Source organism: Erinaceus europaeus, chromosome 9 (genome assembly GCF_950295315.1).
Source record: "Erinaceus europaeus chromosome 9, mEriEur2.1, whole genome shotgun sequence".
Taxonomy (NCBI): Eukaryota; Metazoa; Chordata; class Mammalia; order Eulipotyphla; family Erinaceidae; genus Erinaceus; species Erinaceus europaeus.
Genome location: NC_080170.1, coordinates 65902059 through 65920849, shown reverse-complemented (window position 1 = coordinate 65920849; position 18791 = coordinate 65902059). Strand labels below are relative to the sequence as shown.

Here is an 18791-nt window from a genome sequence, read left to right as displayed (position 1 = left end):
GCATGGGCCTGGGTTCAAGTTCCCAGTTCCCACCTGCAGGAATAAATCTTTTGTTTAGTTATCTTTATTTAGTGGATAGAAATAGTCAGAAATTGAGAGGGTAGAGAGAGATAAGAGAGGAAGAGAGACAATGACACCTGAAGCCCTACTTCACCACTCATGAAGCTTTCCCACTGCAGGTAGGGACCAGGGGCTTGAACCACGGTCCTTGTGCACTGTAATAAATGTGTTCAACCTGTCCCCCAGGAGTAAAATCTTTACAGGCTGTGGAGCAGTGATTGCAAAAGAGTGCCATATATATATATATATATATATATATATATATATATATATATATATATATATATATATATATATCTTTGAAATCTCCACTTCTACAGAAAGAACATACATTTTGTCACCATACACCATGCCTGAGGAAGGCTACTTTCAGCTGCTCACCTGGTAGTTCTCCTGCCTTGCTATGGAGTGGGGTTTGGAGGGGCACTGGGAAAGCTTTGGTTCTGTGGTTCCCTCTGAAAACATTGGCCCAGAATGGTGAAATCACCTGTGTGAGGCTCTGCTACCCTAAACCCACAAAACAAACCCTATGCCTGGTGAGAAACACACCAGGCTCACAGGTGAGGCCATGCCAGCTTGTGAGGTGCATTTCAGAACTGTCACATGATAAAATGGACAACCCTTCAAATTCACGTTTAAGGAAGTGTCTGAGACGGGGCAGGTCTGTGGGTCTTAGACTTCAATCTAGCACAGCCTGGACCAACTCCAAAGCCACAGAAGTCTCTGTCCTGAGCACAAAATTCACAACCCAGCTCAGACCGAGAGAAAGCATTTATTACCACAGAGTAGTCAGATGGCACCAGAGCTGAGGCAGCCGGGGATGGGGTGGCAGGCAGGAAGCCTGGCAGTCATGTCAGGACATGTCCTAATGGCAGGTTTGCAGGAGGGTGGGGGGTAGAGGTGACGACGACACTCAACTGAACACATGTGCGTGTCCCAGGGGGTGGGAGGGCAGCCCCAAGTAAGCAGATGTCCTCCAGGACAGAGGGACAGCAGGACCAGGAACACTGGCACAGAGACCACCTTGAAATGAAAGCAAATTAGGCTCACACCACCAGGTGAGTCCCTCCTTCACGGAACACGTGGGATGGGGAGGGAGAGGGACAGGCCCTGCTGGGCAGCTTGCACACAACATAGACAGCTGCTTCCATGAGTGAACATGAGCCGCCTGTCCCCGACCAGCAAGCAGCGCACCACCTCCAGCCAGCTTGTCACCAACATCTTTGTTATCTGTTGTTATTTGGATTCTGAACAAAATTGATGGAGTAGGAGCCAGTGGAAGAATCCTGTTTAATCTGGAAGTTTTCTGTGGAGAGTCCAAAGGGCCGGAGGACCAAGTTCCCAAGATCTTTCAGTTTGCCTGCAAAGGAAATGTAAAACCTCAAATATGGGTAGGCAAAGTGGAAAGATGCCAACTGATCTGCTCTTACTGTGCAATCAGAAACTCAAGAGCATCCTTCTGCAATTCAGTCACATCATCCAGCTCCACCCATGTTAGCTGCATGCATGACACAGGGTCACATGCTTGGGGGACACCCCACAGCCCCTGCCTGACACATAGGGCAGAGGTCCCTCCAAAGTCTGCCTTCTCTGAACCAGAAACAGCTCAATTCAAGCCCAATTGGGAGGTTTCTGCACAGCTGGCTTCAGCAGGAGTGCCCTCTGCTTGCTCAGTGAAGCCTGGCCCTACCACAGCCCTCCTCTCATCTGAGCCCAGACTCCTGGCCCTAAGTCTCAGTCCTCACCCTCATCTACTGAGAGCTTGTCCTGAGTCCACACTGAGACACCTGTGGTAATGAGCATTTTCTTGCAAGAGGGCCTTGGGGGTTGTGTTCTATTGTGGAATTTGCAGGACATGTGAGAGGTTGTAGGGATTCAGTCAGATGGGGTATTTGGAACTAGAAGCATTTGGGAAAATCTTGTCCAGGAAAGGTGACTCAAGAGTCGCAGCTCTTTCTAACTTAAGACTTTCTCCTGCAGGACTGCTTCCAAAGGAGATGAGAGAATGGGGTTGAAGGGGAGGTACAGCTTCCTTCTGACCTGGGAGTAAAGTCCAGATAAAGAACATAAAGATGGCAAGGCCTTTGCTGACAGCTCACAGACTTGTAACCTCGTTGTAAGATTCAGCCCCTGCAGCTCACTGCTTCCAAGAACACTCAGCACCCAAGCGGGCTCCTGTTGCTGTGTGCGAGTCCTGGCACAGACCAGGCCACACAGGGGAGGGCCATGGCAAGTGCAGGCAGACAGTCCTGCTTTGTGGGAGTCACCCAGAACCAGGCACTTTGTCAGCAGGGGAGGAAGCAGACATTCTAAGAATCCCTGGCCCTGTGACATGGGGGGTGAGCCACTGACCCTTTGCTCTGAGGACCCTCACTGCACATCTCCACTGTTAGGACAGGGACCTGCTCACAGCCTGAAGAGGGGCACACGAGGGTGGCAAGTTGTGCTCAGGTCCAAGCTGAGAGGTGGGTTTGCAGAGAGAACCTTCCTGGTGAACCAAACACCTACCACAGGGAGCTCAGGGCCCCAATTCCCTGGCAGCTGCTTTCCCAGCAAATTTCCATATCCTATCCAGTCCAGATGTTTTGGAGAAAGCTGATAACTTTATCTTTGACCTCATGGCTCAGGTGGTGGTGATAGATCCAGGAAGCAAGCTCCTGCTTTGTCATGCTCCCAACCGGGTTATAAGCCAGGTCCCTACCACATTGGAGGAAGCTTTGGTGTCATGTCATTTTTCCTTCTCGGTCTGTGTTTATCTTAAGTGGGCCTGGAATGTTAAAGCCCAGGCAACAACAGTAAGAATGTCCTGAACCTCTGGGGGAGTTCTGTCAACGACATTGGCTACCAAACCAATGATCACACCTTTAAGTTATTTTCAACTCCTCTTCCTGGGCTGTATGGCCACGAACTAGTCACCCCAAGAGGAGAAACTATCCAAGAGGAGGCCCTATCCTCACCACTGAAGCCAGCATGAACATCCTGATAGGTCCTACTGGATTTAATGACATTTACAGTGACAGCCCAGAAAAGAGCCAGTATACCGGGGAGGGGAACCGTTCATTTTTTTTTTTTTCCCTTAAATAAAAGGAAGTCAAGCTACAGAAAAAAGGAAGTGGCAAGGTAAAGATTACTAATAAATTGAAAACAATGCTCATTTTGTTAAATTACACATCTTCATAAATGTGAATGGCAATGGTGTTGAGTTTTTCCTTTTTCTTTTTTTTAACCACAATGCTGCTCAGCTCTAGCTTATGGTGGGGATTGTACCTGGAATCTAGGAGCCTTAGGCATGAGTCTGTATAGCCATTGTGCAACTCCCATTCTGGTGCTGAATTTTCTTACTCTTTAAGTCAGTGTTGCAGAAAGCCATACATTATCAGAAAAACTAGCAGTAAAATCATGCCATTTTACTGCAAAGAGCTAGCTCAAAACTTGCAAGTGGCAATAATTTGAACTTGAGGGGCTAGCCTCCCAGGATCTCATCACATAAACCATGGTCATCGCAGCATCTCTGCAAAGAGCAAAACCCATCACAGCTTTTGTGGGGCTGAGATTCCACAAGGAGAATAATTTCTCCCTTTGGGCCAAAAAAAATCTATGTATGATTACTAATACTGAAAAGCAGGATTGTATATTCATAGTCCTATTCATTAATAAGAAGCCTAGCCATTCAAACTATTGATGTTAGGCAACAAACATGTTATTTACCAAATGACTTAAGTTGGTTAAGTCTAATGAGAGAATTCATTACAGAAACAACTGAAGGGAGGAATTCAACCTGAATATTTCAAAGGAAACAATATGAATAAAATCCAGAGCTATGGAAAGACTGGGCTTCAGTGCATCAAAATTTTGATGAACATTTTGATCTGGAACTGACAAAACAGTAAGAGTCAGACTATACCCACCCCTTTTTGGTTTTGTATTGGCTTAAAGAAATGGACTTAGAAACTGATGCCTAGGATGATAAATGACATAGTGGGGGTTGTATTGTTAAATGGGAAACGGGAATGTTATGCATGTACAAACTATTGTATTTACTGTTGAATGTAAAACATTAATTCCCCAATAAAGAAATAAATTAAAAAAAAAAACAAAAACTGATGCCTAAGAACAATGTCTTCTGGGCTGGGCAGTGGCACACTTGATTGACTGCATAATGCAATGTTCAAGCCCTGGGTCCCCACCTGCAGCAGAAATTTCATAAGTAGTGAAGCAGTAGTACTATTGTCTTTATCTCCTCCTTCCCTCTCAATTTCTGTCTCTATCCAAAAAAATAAGAATAACCAAAAGAACAGTGTCTTCCTTCCAGTGGCCAGGGAGGTGACTCAGCAGCAGAGCATCGGACTTGCATGTGTGAAGCCCTGCACTCAACCTCCAATACTACATGTCAGAGCAGTACTCTGGCCTCTCTCCTTCCCCTTTCATAAAATCAATTTTAAAGAGAAATGCCTTCCAAATCCTTTGTCACGACTCACAAAGCCATCTCAGCATGAAACTAATTTGATGAAATGCAAACACTTCTTTTTGTTAAATATCATTGTGAAAAATGTATCCTTTTGTCCTGTCCTTTGGAAAAATACTTCCAAAATAATTCTTAAGACAAAGTATCAAATTTAAATGTGTAAATTAAGGAAAGACCCCTTCCCCCCAGTTAGAGATGGTGCTAGCAGTCTCCTGAGTCTGAACAGTTCTTGGAGTCTGTTCCCAACAGGGGCCCAAGGCTTTGGATCACTAGGTTAAGGGTCTCTTCTCAAATAACTCTTGCTACCAGAGTGATCCTTAGAGAAATTTGTTTTTGTTTTCTAGACACAGAGGACAGAGGCTTTTCTAGACAGAGGCTGTCTAGACAGAGGCTAGACAGAGGCTGTGTGCAGAATATTTTCTAGACAGAGGCTGTGTGCAGAATATTTTTCTAGAATGTTTTCTAGACAGAGGCTGTGTGCAGAATATCTGCTAGTGCAGGGCTTGTCAAGAATATTCACTCCCCTAGCCAAGCAGACTATTCCTCAAAAAGCCCTCTGATTCCAAGCAAGAAATGCTTTAGCGAATAGGAGAAATAACTGAAACATGGATTTGTTGTTTTTCCTTTACTATTTATTCCTAATCCTGGTCTCCCGTGTTTCCTCAAACATTAAACAGACTGTCAATGCCATTTTCTTTATCACTTAAAAAATATTTAATTAATTAATTTATTTTGAGAGAGACACAGAGAGAGAGAGGAGGTGAGAAACACCAGAGCACTGCTCAGCTCTGGCTTATAGTGGTTTAGGGGATTGAACCTGGAACTTTTGGAGCTTCAGGCATGGGAGTCTGTTTGCATAACCATTATGCTATCTCCCCTGCCCTTTTTTTTTTTTTTTTTTTAAATGATAGCACTACTCATCTCTGGCTTATGGTGGTGCTGGGGATTGTGACCTTGGGGTCTCTGGCATCAGTCTTTTGCATCACCATTATGCTGTCTCCTTAGCAACAAAGATTTATTAATGACAGAGAACCAGTGCATCACTACTATACAAGTGATGATGCCAGGGATCAAAGTCAGGGCCTCATGCTTGTTAAGTCCATCACTCTAGCCTCTGTGCCACCTCCCAAACTGCCCCTGAGCAATTTCTAACTGCATTCCCTCTAGTGAGTACAAACACTGAATGAAGTACCCTCTCCAACTTTCTGGCTATTTATGGCCAAGAGAAAGTAAAGGATGCAAACGTACCTAACATTTCTTCCTTTAGTCTTTCATTCCGCTCTTCAATTTGCTTAGGTAATCTCTGAGGGCAGAAAAAGTTTTTGGTTAAGAATTCTTCAACTATTTTGAATCTGAGAAACATTAAAAACCCAATGTAAGGACAAGTTAGGTACATAAACATTATCCTATAAACAAAGAAACCCTCCTATTATATTTTGCACAAAGACAGGAGCTTACCTAGACACAGCTATCTTACCGGTTTTGGGCACAATGGCTCAAGCAGGAGTTCAGTAAAAATATGGCAAATAAATATATACAGAAAATGACTGAACTGAGGACACATGCTAAATGTTTGCAGGCTCAGATTTAGGTAATGGGATTACAGGTGACACTTGCATTTTTTTCTTAATCTTTATTTATTGGATAGAGACAGCCAGAAATAGAGAGGGAAGGGGATGATAGAGAAGGCGAGAGACAGAGAGACACCTGCGGCCCTGCTTCACCACTCGCATAGCTTTTCCCATGCAGGTAGGGACTGGGGGCTTGAATCCAGGTCCTTGTGCATTGCAACATGTGCGCTCAACCAGGTGCACCACTGCCCGGTCCCGATACTCACATTTTAAATTTATTTATTTATTTATTTATTTATTTATTGTTTGTTTGTTTATTTTTACCAGAGCACTGCTCAGCTCTGGCTTATGGTGGTGCGGGGGACTGAACCTGGGACTTAAGAATCTCAGGCATGGGAGTCTCTTTGCATAACCATTATGCTATCTACCCTGGTCTTTTTTTTTTTTTAATTTTATTTATTTTTCCTTTCGTTGCCCTTGTTGTTGTAGTCATTGTTATATAGAACAGAGAAATGGAGAGAGGAGGGAAAAATAGAGAAGGGGAGAGACACCTGCAGACCTGCTTCACTGCCTGTGAAGCCACCCCCCTGTAGGTGGGGAGCCGGCGGCTCCAACCAGGATCCTTAAGCCGGTCCTTGTGCTTTGCGCCACGTGCGCTTAACCCGCTGCGTTACCGCCCAACTCCCACCCCAGTCCTTTCATTTATAATTCTTAACCTGGAATTCAGAATTTTTTTTTAACCATAGCACCACTGAAAATTTATTTTAATTTTTTAAAAGATTTACTCATGAAAGAGAGATCTATAGCATCACTTTGGTACATGTGATGCCTGGGATCAGTCCCTCCTCATGCTTGAGGAGTCCAGGGCTTTATCCACTGTGTCTTCTCCCACGATGCAGCCACTAGAATGTTAGATAGGACAGTCCTTTTCTGGGGAACATAGCAGGATATTTAGCAATGTCCCTGTCTCTAGTCATTGACAAATGTCCCCAGGAGTCAAACCAGCCCTGGTTGAAAACTGCTGAGCTGGATTAGACTCCTCTAGCTGCTTTTTGGTCTGCAACTGGCACCAAGTATCCTGGGTTCCCAGCAGTAACTAAGCTGTGGCAATTCAAAACACAACAGTTCTTTATGCACTTAACAACTGGTATAAAAGAAGAAATAACTCAGCCTGTTAGAGCACCTACTTGTATGTCTGAAGCTCCAGGTTCACTGGCACCACTTTACGCCAGAGTTGAGCAGTACTGCTCTGGTCATTCCTCTCTCTCCATTCTCTCTTATAATAAATAAAATCTTAATATAAATTGAAGAAAGGCTTCCTTTGACAGAGACTTAGGATAATTTGACAGGATGAAACAATATATTAAGTATTCGCTCAGTCCAACAATAAGAACTCTTATTGGGGTCAAGGAGGTGACTCTTGTATGCATAAAGCCTGGGATTTTGGGCTGAGGAAACAGCATAAAAGGTATGCAAAAAGACCTTCATGCCTGAGGCACCAAAGGTCGCAGGTTCAATCCCCAGTACCACTATAAATCAGAGCTGAGCAATGGTCTGGGTAAAGATACATAAATTCTAAGCCTCAGGGCACTGACAATAAGGAAAAAAAAAAGATTAAGTGACATGGTCACAGAGGTCTTTGGCCACCACTACAAAGTTCTAGCTCTGACATGCATTTTCTTCTCTAAAACACATAAATGGAACGTAACTGTGCCCCAGAGGATTAGTGGGGATTCACTTAACAAGGCAGGGAATAACAGAAAAAGAATTAGGCTTACCATACAAGCTTCTCTTGCCTGATGTACTGATGGATCCTTTTCTAATATGGATTTATAGTCTTCCAGGGCTTCATCGAGCTTGTCAGTTTTCTCGTACAACTCTGCTCTCCGCAATATTGCCCTGATGTAGCTGGGGTTTAACTGAATTGCTGTAAAGAAAGAAGTCATCATTGGTGCCACAAAGACTAAGGGCCTACACATCTCCAGCTCTGTCAGCCTTTTGTACTAATCACTATCCCCAAGGATCTGAAAGTAATCTGTCAAGGCTTGTACTGCAGGCCAGCAGACATTTTCTGTGAGGACGAGGCAATGAGCATTGCAGGCTTTGTGGAGAACGCCTCGGTTCTGCTGGTGTGACATGAGGGAAGCCACAGACAATGTGGAGACAGACAGGGGTGGCTGTGCTCCAAGAAGCTTACTGATGACCACAGCAATGTGAATGTCATACAGTTTTTATGTGTATGTAACAAAATATTTTTATTCCCAAACCTTTGAAAGTGTTAAAAAAAAAAAAAAAACCCAAAACAACCACAAAGCAAAACAAAACATAAGAAAATGCTCTTGGCTTGCAGGAGCAGATGGCAGCTGGACTTTGCCCATGGTGGGAGCTGGCCAGGTCCTGGATCTTCCCCCAGGTCAAAACACAGCACTCAAGTGCACAGTGTAAAAGTGAGGGTGTCTGAGAGTCAGGCGGTAGTGCAGCGGGTTAAGTGCACATGGTGCAGAGTGCAAGGACTGGCGTAAGGATCCTGGTTCTAATCCCTGGCTCCCCACCTGCGGGGGGGGGGGTTTGATTCACAGCCAATGAAGCAGGTCTGCAGGTGTCTGTCTTCCCCCCCTCTCTATTTCTCTCTGTCCTATCCAACAACAACGACATCAATAACTACAACAATAACTACAACAATAAAACAAGGGCAACAAAAGGGAAAATAAATACATAAATGAATAAATATTTAAAAAATAATAAAAAAGTGAGAGTCTATGAAAGCACACATGAAAGACTGGTGTGTGTGTGTGTGTGTGTGTGTGTGAGAGAGAGAGAGAGAGAGAGAGAGAGAGAGAGAGAGAGAGAGATCTGGCTGCAGTCAATGCCACTGTCCTTTTTTGTTCTAGGGCTAACTATGGTGGCCGTGATACTGAGGTGGCATTTTAGCCAAGTCTTTACGGTTCTTTCAAATTCCTGCCCAGCATCTATAAGTTACAGGTGTGGCACTATCTGTTCCATCTAGCAGAGACTGTCCTCCTAATTGCACATGTGTTTTTAATAAACCAGAACACTGCTCAGCTCTCTCTGGCTTCTGGTGGTACTGAGGATTGAACCTGGGATGTAAGAGCCTAAGGCATGAAAGCCTTTTTACATAACCATTATGCTTTTTTCCAGGTCCCTTTGCCTGTGTTTTGATTCAAGTATACATCATTTCTATGTCCTCAGCTGTTTCTTTCCTTTATTATTTTTTTTTTGAAGATTTTATTTATTAGTGAGAGAGGTAGACAGAAGATAGAACTAGGTCATCAGACTGGCGGCACATGTGATGCTGGGATTCAAACTCAGGACTTCATGCTTTAGTCCAAAGCTTTTATAACCACTGTGCCATCTTCCGGACCATCGGATTTAGATTTTTACAGGAAAATTTTGGTATGGGGATTAGAATCAAATAGTGAGCTAGCAGGGAGGCTCATACAGTGGTCCAGATTAGATATGATGTTGGCTAAGCTGGTAGTAGTTTTAATAGACAATAACATATAGGTAGTAAGTCTGTGTATATGCAAATGAATTTTGGGTTTAACCAAATCCAAATCTGGAAAACACTTTGGTTGGAGCACACCTTTCTCTGCCCTTTATTCTGTCAGGCAAGGCTTCTCCACTTAGAGCCTTAGCTGGAAATGGATTCTGCAGCTAAAAGCCTACAGGCGTTTTCTCACTATTTGGTTATACGCAAAGGAGCTCAGAAGTTCAGCAGCTTATTTCTCATTTAAATTCTTCAGGCTCATGCATCTCACACAGATTAAGGTGACACACCTTCTTCCAAACAAAACAGTACATTCATAATTAGATCAGAAGCAGCTTGCTAGATTCTAATGTAATAACTATTTCATTTAGATACTATAACGAAACACCAAGTATAAAGATACAAAGCCAGGGTACAAGGCAATAAATTATAAAAAGAAAACAGAAAAAACCCATGGAACCAACCAACCAGAAAAAAAGCAATCCATGCTTACTCAGAATCAGACTGGAACCAGGTACCATATAAAGCTCTTGGCTTTTTCTTTCAGAGAAAGAAAACTGGAAGTGGGGACGGGGAATTAGTAATTAGATGGACAGAGGCAGAGAAAGAGTGGAAGAGACCACAGCACCAAAGCAGTGGGGGCTGGTCACATGCATGGCAAAACAGTGCACTATACATTTTTGACAAAGACAGTAGTGACCGTTATTAGGGAGAATCATAACATCTGAAGAGACAACCAACTCCCCAAGAGAACCGGGATATCACAGCTGCCCCAACACCTCATCTCACCTCAAGGAGCAGCTAAGATTGTGAATTTAATCTCAAAGAAAGGGCACTTGGACACTGTAAGAAGTAAATTCTGTTTCACAAGTTTCTGTTGCCAAGGTATGTTGGTATGCTTCTAGTTCTGCTTCTGGGATCCCTTCTGTTACAGTGCTTGACGTTGGTCTATTTACATGGTCATTCTGTTACATTGGTTTGGTCTCATTCCCCCTGCCTCCGGGAGATTTTGGTTTAGTCCTTGCCTTTTCATGCTTCTTGCTTCTCCCCACCCCCTATCCTACATACTTCCTTGGTTCCTGACTCTTCGGCCAGAGGAGAAAAAGGCAAGACAGGATTGTGTTATGATTAGGTTGTTGGACTGCTTGCCCGCTCATGAATAAAGATTAAACTGCGTTCTCAGCTCAGCCATGAGTTTCTGGTCGTCTCTGTCTCCTGCCGCGAAGCTAGCCCGGCATACTGGCGCCCTGAACTCTGACTGACATATGGTGCAACAAGGACCTAACCTGCCCATCCCCCAGATAAGCGAAGACATTTGGCTACCTATCCACTATGGGCTGCTTTTCTGCTTATGAAGAGGTTTCTGAAGGCCTCTGCCCTTTCTTCATGCGACAGTTTCTCTGTCTCTGGAACTTTTCGCTCTGGGCCACACTCTGGTTTCTGCCCGCTGCCCGCCCGCAGGAGCCTGCTCGCCGCAGTGGGGCATTGGGCACGCACTCCCTCCACGCTGCTCGGCCGCCGGGAGCAGGGCAGCAGGCATGGCATCCTGGCCCCTGCCCTGGGGTGTCTCGGCCTGCGCCTTCTGCACGGCCAGCCCACCCGCCCTCCTGCTATGGTGTCTGGGCAGATCCCGGACCACCCGGAGACCGAGGGCTCCCTGCCAGGACTGGGCCCCCTGGCCGAGACCCCCAGCTCGGCTCTGAAGGCAGAGGAGCTAGAATACGCAGACATTTGTGCAGTGATCGCACCCCTGCAATTCCTGGAGGTGAAGTTGGGCAAGAGGTCACCGCCGGACAATGCACCCCCTGAACAACTAAGACAGTACAGATCTAAATTCGTGTTTAAAATGACATGTCTTCGTAACAAAAGTTTTTCTCCTTGTGTATTGAAGACCATGTTTATGTGTGCGTTTGAAATTTGGTAAACATTAACTTTAAGGTTAAAAATGTAACTTTAAGGCTACATTCTTACTAGGCAAAGTTAAATGAAAAAGGTTTTCAACATAATTCTCATAAAGGTAAAATTAACTTACATTTAAAGTCTGAGGTATAAATTAGTTAAAAATCAATATATTTTAACTAACTTGGTCTAAAAAACCTGCACGCACCTAGGGTGTGTCTTCATCTTATATGGGTGTAACAAAAGGTTAAATAAGACGTTATTGATATGTAAAGCTCTCAAATACCTTCTCATTTAGAGGTAGAACCAGCCAGGCATAAGATAGATTGCACAATGATTATGCTAGTGATTCTCATGCCTGAGGCTCTAACAATGGTTCTTTGCCTTACCACATTTTATTGCGCTTAAATTGGTTAAATAGCCTTAAAATAAAACGAAAAGACCTTCCAAATTTATAAAGATACTTAAACCAATTATAATCATCGAGTTATCAATTATAGTAAACTTCTATCTTGTTACAAGTTTTATTTTTTTTCACAAGTAAGTAAATTGCAGCTGTCAAGTTCTCTCTCTACATAAAAGCAAAATTCCAGCGGCTGACCTTCCTCATGCAACATTTAACCCCCTAGCATTTATTCCGTGGACATCTGCTTTAAACTGGCACTTCTATCGGACTTACTGGTACACAACTTTATAGCAGCTTCCCTTTACGCTGCTGGGTTTCTCAAAGACTGACTGCAGCCAGCTGCCTTGGGACTCTATAGGCCATACCCTCCCCCTTGCTAGGTAATACCCCCAGAGGCAAGAAACGCCCCAGAGGCAAGAGAAGCCCACAGAAGCAAGAAACACCCCCCTAAGGCCTTCCCTTGGCATCACACTGGTTCCTGTTGCTCGCTTACTTGTTCCTCCATGTTTGTGCCAGTTTTTTTTTGAAAATGCCTGTACGATATAGGCTTCTGTTCACCCTACACTCCTGATACTATGGTTAATTGGTTAAAAAGAAAAGGGGGAATTGTTGGTATGCTTCTAGTTCTGCTTCTGGGATCCTTTCTGTTACATTGCTTGACACTGTGGTCTATTTACATGGTCATTCTGTTACATTGGTTTGGTCTCACTCCCCCTGCCTCCGGGAGATTTTGGTTTAGTCCTTGCCTTTTCGCGCTTCTTGCTTCTCCCCACCCCCTATCCTACATACTTCCTTGGTTCCTGACTCTTCGGCCAGAGGAGAAAAAGGCAAGACAGGATTGTGTTATGATTAGGTTGTTGGACTGCTTGCCCGCTCATGAATAAAGATTAAACTGCGTTCTCAGCTCAGCCATGAGTTTCTGGTCATCTCTGTCTCCTGCTGCGAAGCTATCCCGGTATACTGGCGCGCTGAACTCTGACTGACAAAGGTAGCTTTGAATTTTCTTCACAAAGTTACATACAGTAATTGAGTTGATCTATTCATTCAAAAGCAAGCTTCTTGGTCAGGAAGGAACTCAACAAGCCAGAAGACAGGGGAACGTGCCTGAGGTCTGAGGTTCTATTTCCTGCACCATCATAAGCCAGAGAAGAGTGCTATTGTGGTTTCTCCCTCACATAACAATAAATATATCTTAGAAACAAGCATATAAAACTTCTCCAATACTTAAATTCTGGCTATATGATTTCTTATTATGTATTTTAATATTTACTTGATAGGATAGAGAAATTGAGAGGGGGAAGGGGAGACAGAAAGGAAGGGAGAGACACCTTTTGCACTGCTTCACTGTTTGTGAAGCTTGCCTCCTGCAGGTGGAGACTGGTAGTTTGAATCCAGGTCCTTGCTCATGGTAATGTGTGCACTCAACCAGGTGTGCTACTGGCTGAATATATAATTTCTTAAAAAGCATGCTTCCACAAAGATGACTGTATCATCCAGCATGTACAGAACCTCTAAGAAGGCTGTGTTATAAAATATTTTCTTTCAAAGGCCCCAGAGGAAAGGTACACAGTACAAGTGCACACTGAACCCACAAATTTGGTATTAGTTTGTTGAATTAAGGTATGTTCTTCTAAGTAACATAGAACCAGACCAAGAGATTGTACCTTTGCTGCAGTCACTGATGGCCAGCTCTTTCTTGTCCTAAAAAAAAAAATACATTAACATGTGTCAGCATCACATATTCTACCAAATGGTTCAATGGAAGCTGCTCATTACAGAATGCTCTTCGAACAAGTCATGTGCACATTACTTTCAAGTGAAAACTCACAATTTGGTGACAGTTCTGACTTAACTGTCTCCTGGAAATAATTAGGTTCTTCCTAAAATATCTCTAGAGATATTGTAAAGGATTATGATATACTCATAAGATGCTTTATGTTGAATGCAGACACTGAGAAATATGTATGATAAACAAGGCAAAGCAATGACTAATAAATGAATAAATGAATTAATAACCTTCCTCTTTGGCTAATTATATGATCACACATGGAATGGTACCTTCTAGAAAGTACACAGATCATCTACAAATGCAAGGTGTGACTCATTAATTATAATTTATCCATTGATGTAATGAAGACAAGCTAATTTAACTTTTTCAGTCTAAAAGCAGAGGGCTATAGAAGAATAGGGTGTGTGTATGTGTGGGGAGATAGCATAATGATTATACAGACAGATTCCCATGCCTGAGGCACCAAGGTCCCAGGTTCAATCCCCTGCACTACACCACAAACCATAGCTAAGCAGTGCTGGGTGGGACAAGGAGGGGGGTAAAGGACAATAGAGTGGCCAGATGGTGGTACTACTGGTAAAGTATGCAAGCAACCAAGTGTGAGAATCTGAGTTCAAGCCCCAGGTCTTCACTTGGGATGGGGGGAGGGGAGGAGTAAGGGGTTTCATAAGCGATGGAGCAGTGCTGCAGGTATCTCTCTTCTTTTCACTCTCCCTCTATCACAATTTTAAAAACCTGATGATCAGGGCAGGAGGAGGAAAAGAACACTAAAGGTCAAAAGAACTGGTTGGGATTAAAGAACCTTTCTTCATGTTCAAGTATTCAGGCACACATACCCCCACCCTCCCCTTTAATACATACACACACACACACACACACACACACACCCTTGGTCATCTAAAGTGATTAGGATAGAGGCATTCAAGAATTTCAAAGAAGGGAGCCGGGAGGTAGCACAGCTGGCTAAGCGCACATGGCACAAAGCTCAAGGGCCAGTGCAAAGATACCAGTTTGAGCCCCCGGCTCTCCACCTGCAAGGGGGGTCGCTTCACAGGCAGTGAAGCAGGTCTGCAGGTGTCTATCTTTCTCTTCCCGTTTTTCCCTCCTCTCAATTTCTCTCTGTCTGATCCACCACCACTAACAGCAGCAATGGCAACAACAGCAAGGGCAACAAAATGGGAAAAATAGCCTCTAGGAGTAGTGGATTTGTAATGCAGGCACTGAGCCCCAGCAATAACTCTGGAAGCAATATATATATTAAAAAAAAAATTAAAAAAAAAAAAAGAATTTCAAAGAGAAAGTGACAGTGATACCTAATCTAAATCAACAACTGTCCTGCCCAATTGTGAACTATTTCATGTTTGTTACAGGTGCACTGACTAATCTATCACCCATGCTTTGGAAATAACTGCTATAGGTACTATGAACAAGTGGTATTGCTTTCCCCCTTATTTTTTTTAATCCAGTGAGATTTACTGTTAACTGAATAGAAATTCAGACAAATGAGCAACAAGTCTATATTTCAATACTCACATGGATATAAATCAAATATAAATGAACTCTTATCCCTTCTTCATTCCCAATGGTATGCCACATTCTCAACCCTTCAGAAATACAAAATAAAATAATTCTCAACTTCCCCTGATACCTATTTGGCCTTGAAGGGCTTTCACCTCAATTTCTGGATATATCTATTCTTTTAACAGAAAAATCAGAATTGTAGGAGTAAGCAACTCCAGAATATTTATCTGCTAATTTATGGCTGGAATGTCAGAAGCCTAAAATAAGTTGCTGTAGCTATTCCAGGATATGCACTACTTGGTTCTTTGCTTCATTACCCTGCCCTAGTTTTGTAGATATTGCCAGTCCACCCCAACCCCTGCCCCCAGGAAGTGCTCACTTAGTGGGGACTGTGAACTGTAGTATGACTCTGGTTTTTCAAGGTAGTATTCTACCCATCTTAGGTCCTTTATATCTAAGAAACTATGGGCAGGAAAAAAGGAGGCAGCAACTTTAAACCCCTACGAAAATACTGAGAATTCATATGCTTCTGAAAAAGGGACAAAGTCAGCACTGTGGGAACTGACTTGGTGCTAGAACTCTGTATTTGCAAGCATGAGGTCCTGAGTTCAGTCCCTGCCACTGTACAAGACAGAGTGCTGGTCTGGGCCCTTTCATGAAATACTTGTTTTTCTTTTCTAAAGAGAAAGTGAAAGACACATACCTGTTTCATCCTTGCAGCAGCTCTATTTGAAAAGAGGACGGACCTATCTTTTTGGAAGCAGGATGGACACATCTGAAGAGCCTGAGTATAAGAACTTTCGGCTTCTATATAATCTGAAGATGAGGTACAAGAGGAGAGGTCAGATGATTGTATTCCAGATGTTACAGCATTCCAGTGTCTCAGAATGTTTATTCCCCATTCACAGGACAAAAGTTTCAAACAGAATGTGTTAGATGTTCTGCTTTTGTTTGGTCTATCAGCTGTAGTAAGGAATTTTGACTAGTCTGTCAGAGATATGGCTCAGAGGGTAGCACAGGACTTTATATGAAGCCCTTGGTTTGATTCTCAGCACTGTTTATGTTGGAGTGGACCACAATGGTGCTCTACTGTCTGTTTCTCTCTCTCCTCTCACAAAAATAAGTAAGTATCATGCATAAGAACCTGGGTTCGGATGATCTCACTCTCAGGCAGAAGTTGAAAAACAAGATTAGAAACGAAAACACAAGTAGAACCTGAAATGTAACTGGCATATCGCACCAAAATAAAAGACTCTGGGGTGGGTGGGTGGGGAGAATACAGGTCCATGAAGGATGATAAATGACATAGTGGGGGTTGTATTGTTCAATGGGAAACTGGAGAATGTTATGCATGTACAAACTATTGTATTTACTGTTGAATGTAAAACATTAATTCCCCAATAAAGAAATAAATTTAAAGAAAAAAAAAAGAACCTGGGTTCAAGTGCCTGAAAACACAATGGAGCATCTGCAGTAGAGAGGCTTCATGAACAGTTAAGCAGTACTGCAATGGATTCTTCTCTCTCCTTCTGTTTCTATCTGAAGTTATAAGGGGGGGAGGGGGAATCCACCAGGAGTGGTAGAATTGAACAGGCACAAAGCTCCAAGGGGCAAGATAAATATATATTTTTTAAATAAATAGTTGGCTAAAAAATTTAAAGGAGAAAATGCTAACAAGTTTATATATTCACTGCTGCATGTGTAATTATGGCCAGACTGCTGATAGAAAATTGCCTCTTTCTTTCTTAGATCTGAAATACTTAATGCTAAAATACAAACAGAATTACCTTTAAAATCTAGAACCATTAATTCTCTTAGGGAAAAGGAGGTGATGATAGCTAAGGCCAGGGTATAAGAAAAAAAAAAAGTATTAAACTTAAAAATTACTAAGGGAAAAATGTTACCACTCTTGATTTCTAAAGCATATACACTTTGAAAGCTTGTCTGGAGGCTCTAGCAGGAGAGCACAACTACCCGTATATCCTCAACCAAAGACCCATCTGTCTCTATTTGGGGAAGGCCATCCTCTTCGACTGAGCACACAGCTTCAGGAGGGACACACATGGAGCAGTGAGGGAAGAAGGGGACACCCGCCTAGCCAGCCAGATTAGTCAAATCAACCCTGGCGATCATGGGGTGACAGATGTTGCAGCCAGATCGCCCTCATATCCACATATACACTTTTGAGACATGATAACATAGTTCTCTCTCATTATCAGAACCAACCCAACCTATTCTTAAGAAAATTCAGGAGGGAGTCGGGCTGTAGCACAGAGGGTTAAGCGCAGGTGGCGCAAAGCACAAGGACTGGCATAAGGATCCCGGTTCGAACCCCGGCTCCCCACCTGCAGGGGAGTCGCTTCACAGGCGGTGAAGCAGGTCTGCAGGTGTCTATCTTTCTCTCCTCCTCTCTGTCTTGCCCTCCTCTCTCCATTTCTCTGTCCTATCCAACAACGACAACAACAATAATAACTACAACAATAAAAAAACAACAAGGGCAACAAAAGGGAATAAATAAATAAAATAAATATAAAAAAAAAATTCAGGAGATGCAGAATACCTTTCTATGTACCGCATCTAAAGGAAAAGGTAAATGAACAAGTTACTGCACTGGAAGAATGACTCCAAGGGACAGGTTGAACTACAGCCAATTTTCACAGAACTATTGCAAGTAAGGAACTGGGACTCTGTCGAGTTTTGCAGTAAATGTCTTTTACATTTGATCTTAGCCAAAAGGCTGAGAAGCAATCAGCAGATGGTCTTTCAACAGAGTTTCTAAGCAAGAACTGGAGAGTGTTTCCTCCTGCATTTAAAGAAAGGAAAAACTGTCTATGTCAAGACACAAAGTAAAAGGTCATGGTCTGCTGAAATTGACTTAGTAAGAAACAAAACTTCAAGGCTGTGGGAGGCACCACTGTGTCATTAAGTAGTTCAAGTCTGCAGCTGTTTCTAAATGTTCATTAGAATGAAGCACAAAGAGTCAAGATGACCAGAAGCCAGTACTAGATGAAGTTCTCACCTCCTTTCTTGAACTGTTCATTTCCCTCCTCTTTAAGCTGAGTGCTCTTCTCTTTTCTTTTCTGGAAGAGATTGGAGAGGCATATAATTTCTGACACCAATACTGTGAGTGAGTGAGTGAGTGAAAACATCATCTTAACACACAGCTGCCTACTTAATGGGCAGCAACTTAATTTTTGCAAACTGGGTCAGCTTTATCAAAATCTCAAACAGATATGTAGACAAAAAGACCTCATTACCTGGGTTATCAAATGTATTCTTGATTTCAAAACAGAAAACCCAGGCTGCAAGACTTTCATGCCTAAAGTTTCAAGGTCTCAAGTTCAGTACCTGGCACCATCAGCAATAGACTGGTAAAACGAACCAACCACCTCCCCAACAAAATGATACCCAGGCTTTCTATTCTTCTATCTTTTGCAACAATAATGTAGATTAATTTAATTTATTAATTAATTAGATTAATGTAGATTTAATTTCTACACTTAAGACATCATTTAATTTCTATCCATTCAAAATCAAACTCAACAATATTCTCACTGCTATACACACCACTG

General features: G+C 42.9%; 1 protein-coding gene across 6 annotated transcripts in view; it reads right to left on the bottom strand.

Moving 5' to 3' along the window:
• Window positions 1-813: 813 nt before the first annotated feature.
• TTC1 (tetratricopeptide repeat domain 1) overlaps window positions 814-18791 on the bottom strand; it is a 43070-nt gene continuing 25092 nt past the window's right edge. For all 6 annotated transcript variants that reach the window (XM_060198086.1, XM_060198085.1, XM_060198087.1 and 3 more), the window contains exons 3-8: window positions 18239-18299; window positions 15923-16035; window positions 13574-13610; window positions 7875-8023; window positions 5774-5828; window positions 814-1420 (exon numbers count right to left, since the gene is read on the bottom strand). In XM_060198086.1, coding sequence (XP_060054069.1) covers window positions 1287-1420; window positions 5774-5828; window positions 7875-8023; window positions 13574-13610; window positions 15923-16035; window positions 18239-18299 — 549 coding nt within the window. In that variant the 3' untranslated portion in view covers window positions 814-1286. The remainder of the gene's footprint in view (window positions 1421-5773; window positions 5829-7874; window positions 8024-13573; window positions 13611-15922; window positions 16036-18238; window positions 18300-18791) is intronic.